A 5654-nucleotide genomic window follows, 5' to 3' on the forward strand; every position below is an offset into this window, starting at 1 on the left:
TTGGCTTTCAGTCATTGTTATATTAATGAGGCAAATTACAATCAAACGAATAACTCGACCAGGCTCGATGGATAGAAATAGTTCGAGGTGCTGTCATTATCGTTATATAGGTACTTATATATAGCTTATAATTAATTTCATTTGTTAGCATCGTCCCACGGCTGGGCAAAGGCCTAAAGGATGTGATTTTGAGGTATACCATCACAGCACTTCAATTCGGGTTGTTGAGTATACATACATGTGGCAGACTTTTCCGATGCTTATAGATTTCCTCTCGATGTTCTCCTTCAACGTCGAGCACGAGATGAATTATAAACACAAATGAAGCCACAATCTTCGGTTGACATTAACGTGTCTAACTACTTGACCATCTCGGATGTGTTATTAGTATGGGTCAAATGCTGCACCTGAATTTTCAACCAGTCACAACCGACCGCTTGAGCTAACATTTTGCAAAAACTGATTCCAACTCATCATATGCGGTGAACGAAACTGCGGCGCGCCATTTCGATGCTTTCGAGGCTTCCTACTTTACTATTTAGTAACGAAGATGATAACTAGCAAGTCTTTCAGCTGCGAGTAAAGGTACGCTCATGGCACAAGCGTGGGGCCGAGCCGATTCCTGTCACATTGAGCTATTGCTGTATTACAGTAGCGAAATAACCGCTGAACAATATCGTGAAATGTCCGAAGTCGATACGCAACATTGATTATAACATTTGTAGGATACACGCGTCAAACGGCGCGTCACTGTAAGTCGGCTTTCAACGTAGCACGGCTGAGAGCGAAGTGGTTTCATTCTAGAATAGTGCGTGTTTACACTTTTATATTTTTAACTGACATTGTTATACACATTTGGTTTAAGCCTTTTGTCCCCAAATACAACGTTCTTATTCAATGACATCGTAAGTACCGTATTTAACCGTATTAATTAATTTCAGTTCCTATTTTTACTGTTAAATGATAAATTAAATGGTGATTAATTATTTTATCAGACTGATAAACATGTGTATGCGTACCTCGTGAGATATCACACTACAATACACACATATGTACCGGCCGGTGTAACGTGGTCGGTAATATGCGTTCCACTGATATGGAGTACTCGTAGGGTACTCACGTTATTTGCGCGTGTAGGTACTGTGTGGTGAGTGTACCTACTCGTATTTTATTATTATTTCGAGCGCATTGTGGTTTTATATTGCTATGTTGTTTTATTTAAATATAGTATTAATTAATATAAATATATTATTAATAAAATAATTTAGCCCAGCAGTAGATTAATATAATAAGACAAACAGGATAATAGGAGGCGTCGCTGTGTGACGCTGTGTGACGCTTCCTACCGTCGTGTCCATCAGGGTTCGGCGTCTCCTGTCATTGTAAGACGTAATCGATGTAATGCAATGCTAGTAACGATGCCATGAACGCGAGCGTCCGTCGTGTGAGTGCGAATTCGCGTTCCGCTGAGGTCTCTTATATATGTACTTGTACATCGCATCTTTTATTCTCCTCTTTGATTCAAAATAAATTATTCGCGTCCGGTATCGCAAAATGAAATAAAGGACCGCGAAGAAGCGTCGTCTGCTGGTATGCGACTCGAGCGAACCGCGGACCGGCCGCCGGGCGCCGGGCTGCGGGGTCGAGGCAGAGGCAGTGAGGCGGCGCGCGGCGCGGGTCGGCGGAGGGGCCGGCAGCGGCGGCCGCGCCCGCTCGGGCCCAGCGGCCCCGCTCAGTCCGCGCCCGGAGTCCGCCGCCGCCGCCTCGCCGCTTCGCCACGCGCCGCGCCATGGAGATGGAGCACTTCATAGAGACCGTGCGCAAGTACCCCTGCCTGTGGAACACGACCGCCATCGAGTATCGCGACCAAGAGCTGAAGGACGCTGCCTGGGCGGAGGTGATGAAGGAGACGGATCTGTCGTCAGGTGAGAGCGTCGTTCGGTGGCGTGCCTCGCGCAGTGCCGCGCCGACCGGCATGCGGCGCCCCCCTGCCCGCCCCGCCGCGCCCCGCCGCGCCCCGCCGGCCCGGCCCCCGGCGGCGTCGGTGGCGGCGCGGTCGCGGTGCGACGCTGCCGGTTGCCGGCTGCATTCATTGTAATCGCGTTGTATCAACTAATTAGATTCGTTGCTTTTTATAGCATGGCCGCTTTCTAAATAATATGCCGGGTAAATACTTACCTATAGTTTTCATTACGGTAAATAATACTTTCAGAGAATATAAATTAATGTGATTTGTATAGGAAACGTTTACTTGCACGCGTGTGCTGTGCATATATAATTGCGTTAATTGATTACAACAGTATATGTTTACAATAATTTTCACATTTGCGATATTTATTTTAATTTTAGACTTCGAGTTGTAGTGAGTGTGACGCCTCGACACTAATTAAATTATTTCAAAATAATGTTTTGCGTACCTACTTACTTATTTTGAAATAAATAAAATACTAAATAAGTTTTACCAATATACATATGTTTATGTATTGAATTTGGAACTAATTCTCCTTTCAAACAACGTTTGTTTTGATACCATAGTTGATATATAAACATATCGTTTAATATATTTTTCCTGCACTCACAACATTCTGAAATTGTACTTCTAACGAATAAGCTTAATTATTGTCAAGTCCCAATCTTGCTCCGTACTTTGTATTAATAGTTTTATGACTAACGTATTTCTCAAGTAAAGGGAATTGTATCATTTCAAAAAAAAAATCTTAAACCAATAACCATACATAAAACCGAAAACCGTGTCCAAATTGTAAAGTATCATTGTCATTTTTTACTTCTAACTTCTGTTAGAAGGTCTGACTTTAGCAATAAATATAACCCGCAAAATATAACATTGTGCTCAGTGACCACACGCTTCACTGCTGCTTCTTAGAGCGGGTGCCGGTACAGTTCCGCGCGAGCCCTTGGTTAAGGACATCATTACATATATGTATATCAGTATTGTGCCGTCTTAATATTTATTGCCATGTTTAGTAACGAAAGTGAAATCATTGTTGGCTTATAATTATTATTTACATAGATATCGGTTTCAAATGTACACACAGAAACACGCGGGCTTGACGGACAGAATGTTTGTCTTGTGTGTCTTCTAAACTACTCATTACAAATATATATAATCTCTAATTGAATCCTTGTTTCTTTTATAGTGAAAGAAGTAAAACTAAAATGGAAGAAGCTCCGTGACAGCTATCGCGATGCGCTAAAGCGACAGAGTGAGATGTTGGCCAAGGACCCCGGCAACCCCGCTAAGAAAGTCTACCCCTGGAAGTACATGGGACTCATGCAGTTCCTGCAGCCGCACATGAGTGTGCGCAAGAAGCCAGCGGAGTCGCCGCAGTACGCGCCCCCGCCGGCGCAGGACTCGTCCGCGCATGCGCACAACGGTGACGCACACTCGACGGACGACTCCGATTCGGAACCGGAGTCCTCGCCCAAGCGCAAAAGCGTCGAGCGTCTCACCGTCATCGACAGAAAGTTAGACTACCTCTGCAAGGCGCAGAGTAAACGGCAGTTTACCGACGCGCACTACCAGGAGCGGAAACGGGACCGCCTGCCGCCGGCCGTACCGGACCCACTCGACATCTTCTTCAACAGCATGTGTCAGTCGACGAAGCGCTTCCCCTACCCGGTACAGATCAAGATCAAGAAGACGCTTTTCGACGCGGTGATCGAGGCGGAGGAGGCGCTTATCGCAGAGCAACAGAGCTACGCCAGCCTATGGGCGCGAGGCGCCGGAAGCTCGTCAAGCAGCGAGGCTGGCGAGGGGGGAGAGGCGGGCGAGGCGGACGACGAAGACCGGAAGCCCTCCTGAGCCGCCGCCCGCGCCGCGCTCTACCTCTACTACGCACACTATGCCAACTACGCACGCTACGCCTCCTCCGACGCCTATCCTTCGTAGATTCGCGACCAGGAGCCATTTCGCTTTCGTTTGGACATACTAGTGGGTGCGAGTATGGTGCGCGACGTCATCGGTGTTCCGTTTACCATTAAGCAGTATTGTTATTGTTAATTAAGGTCCGACTCAGTCGGCTGTATATACGTACGTACGATAGAATTAGGGAAGCTACGTGACCAGATAGTATACGCTTATAATGAAAACGTCCAGTGTGGATAGATCGTTGACGACTAGTGGTTTAGTGAAATTGTCTAATCACTTAATATAAGTACTGTTAAATAGTATGCGCCCCCAAATATTTGGCTGTTGAGGCTCCTTTACTTCCTAGTGTAAAATGTAGCTTTCCTGTCGACACAGGGTATAAGTTAGCACTGGCGTGGTTCACGCGTGATCTTTGCATAAATAGACAGAAATTCTGAGTTTCTGTTACATGACAAAAATATACTGTACACTTGATCTTCATTAAAATGTTTTCATGTTCTGCTCGCGGCAGTGACACTGGTGGCAGCGCGACCACCGCACCGGTGGCGCGCCGACCGCCGTTACACAGACAGAAATTCTATCACAATATCTTCTAGAACATCGATCGACTGATTTACTTCCTTGCGAGTATAACGGTTAGGTTAAGTTTATATCATAGCTAAGGGAAAACTGGAATGTGTGTAATTTTTATTTTTATACAAACATGACATTGACTTCCAATAAAATATAATAAAAACTTCATATAAAATAGAACGTCGTCTCATTTTACAGAACCCGAAAACATAAAATGATTTTTTTCTTATTATTGCAATGTACTATATTATTGCAAAGAAAGTAATCGAGCAATGTGCTCAATGCTGCGTGTAGTGCCTTTAGGGCAAGTTTATTTTTATTAGCAGTGCGATCAATCACAATATGTGAACCAGAAACGTACAAAGTGACACCGCCCTCGTATAAAGCTGTATTTATAAATGATTACACGTTATATTATATAAAACAGATAATCTCGGATTAAATAAGTTTGGCGAGAGAGCGGGAAGTGCAGTCAGAAAAGGTACTGTCGTAGTAACTCAATTTATTATCAATCGGTTTGTCAAAATATATCAAATTAACATGTAGCCAGAGTAAAGATTGTTTGGAGTGTTTGTGTCTATACTCATAGAAAGAAGCATCACATACGGAACTCCATTACACCGAAGCTGTCTGCCACGGTGCCTTTAAAATATTCGATACCAATCCATAAGAAAGTCCTTACGATAAATTTTTTTAAGTTACCTTATTTGCTCAAAACTCATTATTATCTCAAAGAGATACTTTATACATAGTATAGAAGTCTTCTTCGAAAATATATATAACCAAAGCAAAAGAATATGAGAGATTGCTCAGTGAGGGAGTAAAACAGGCTAGGTATGCGCTTGTCAGATTAAGTAAGAAATAAATAAATAATTAGACAATTACAAACAAGGCTTTCACTATGTATGTATGTTTTAATCAATTCTGTAATAATAATAATTTCATTTAAGTTATTTTTTAATCGTGTTGATAACATTGATATTAAATAAGAGGGTACTTTGACTTTTCTTTTAAATATTGTGAGTCACGTGATTTGTAGTGAGATTTGTATAAGTGATGGAAGCTCGGTACAGAACACTTTACTTTGACTTTACTTTTCACTTTGATCCTGGACCAGCAAGTTGCTGCTAACATTTAAGGTACGATGTAAGTTTGTGATATAGTGTAATTGTTATTGCTAGTTAAATTATTC

General features: G+C 43.1%; 1 protein-coding gene across 1 annotated transcript; it reads left to right on the plus strand.

Moving 5' to 3' along the window:
* The first annotated feature begins 1289 nt into the window (after positions 1–1289).
* LOC125070062 lies at positions 1290–4619 on the plus strand. The gene is made up of 2 exons (XM_047679740.1): positions 1290–1925; positions 3159–4619. The coding sequence occupies exons 1-2, from the start codon at positions 1790–1792 to the stop codon at positions 3821–3823; spliced, it is 801 nt and encodes a 266-aa protein (XP_047535696.1). The 5' UTR covers positions 1290–1789; the 3' UTR covers positions 3824–4619.
* Positions 4620–5654: the final 1035 nt, after the last annotated feature.

This window comes from Vanessa atalanta, chromosome 16, assembly GCF_905147765.1.
Source record: "Vanessa atalanta chromosome 16, ilVanAtal1.2, whole genome shotgun sequence".
NCBI lineage: Eukaryota > Metazoa > Arthropoda > Insecta > Lepidoptera > Nymphalidae > Vanessa > Vanessa atalanta.

Bases quoted from the DNA above. Each gene is read 5' to 3' on its own strand.
- LOC125070062 (XM_047679740.1), top strand. From the start codon at position 1,790: ATGGAGATGGAGCACTTCATAGAGACCGTGCGCAAGTACCCCTGCCTG. The intron at 1,926-3,158 runs GTGAGAGCGTCG...TTTCTTTTATAG, and splicing joins GGAGACGGATCTGTCGTCAG to TGAAAGAAGTAAAACTAAAA.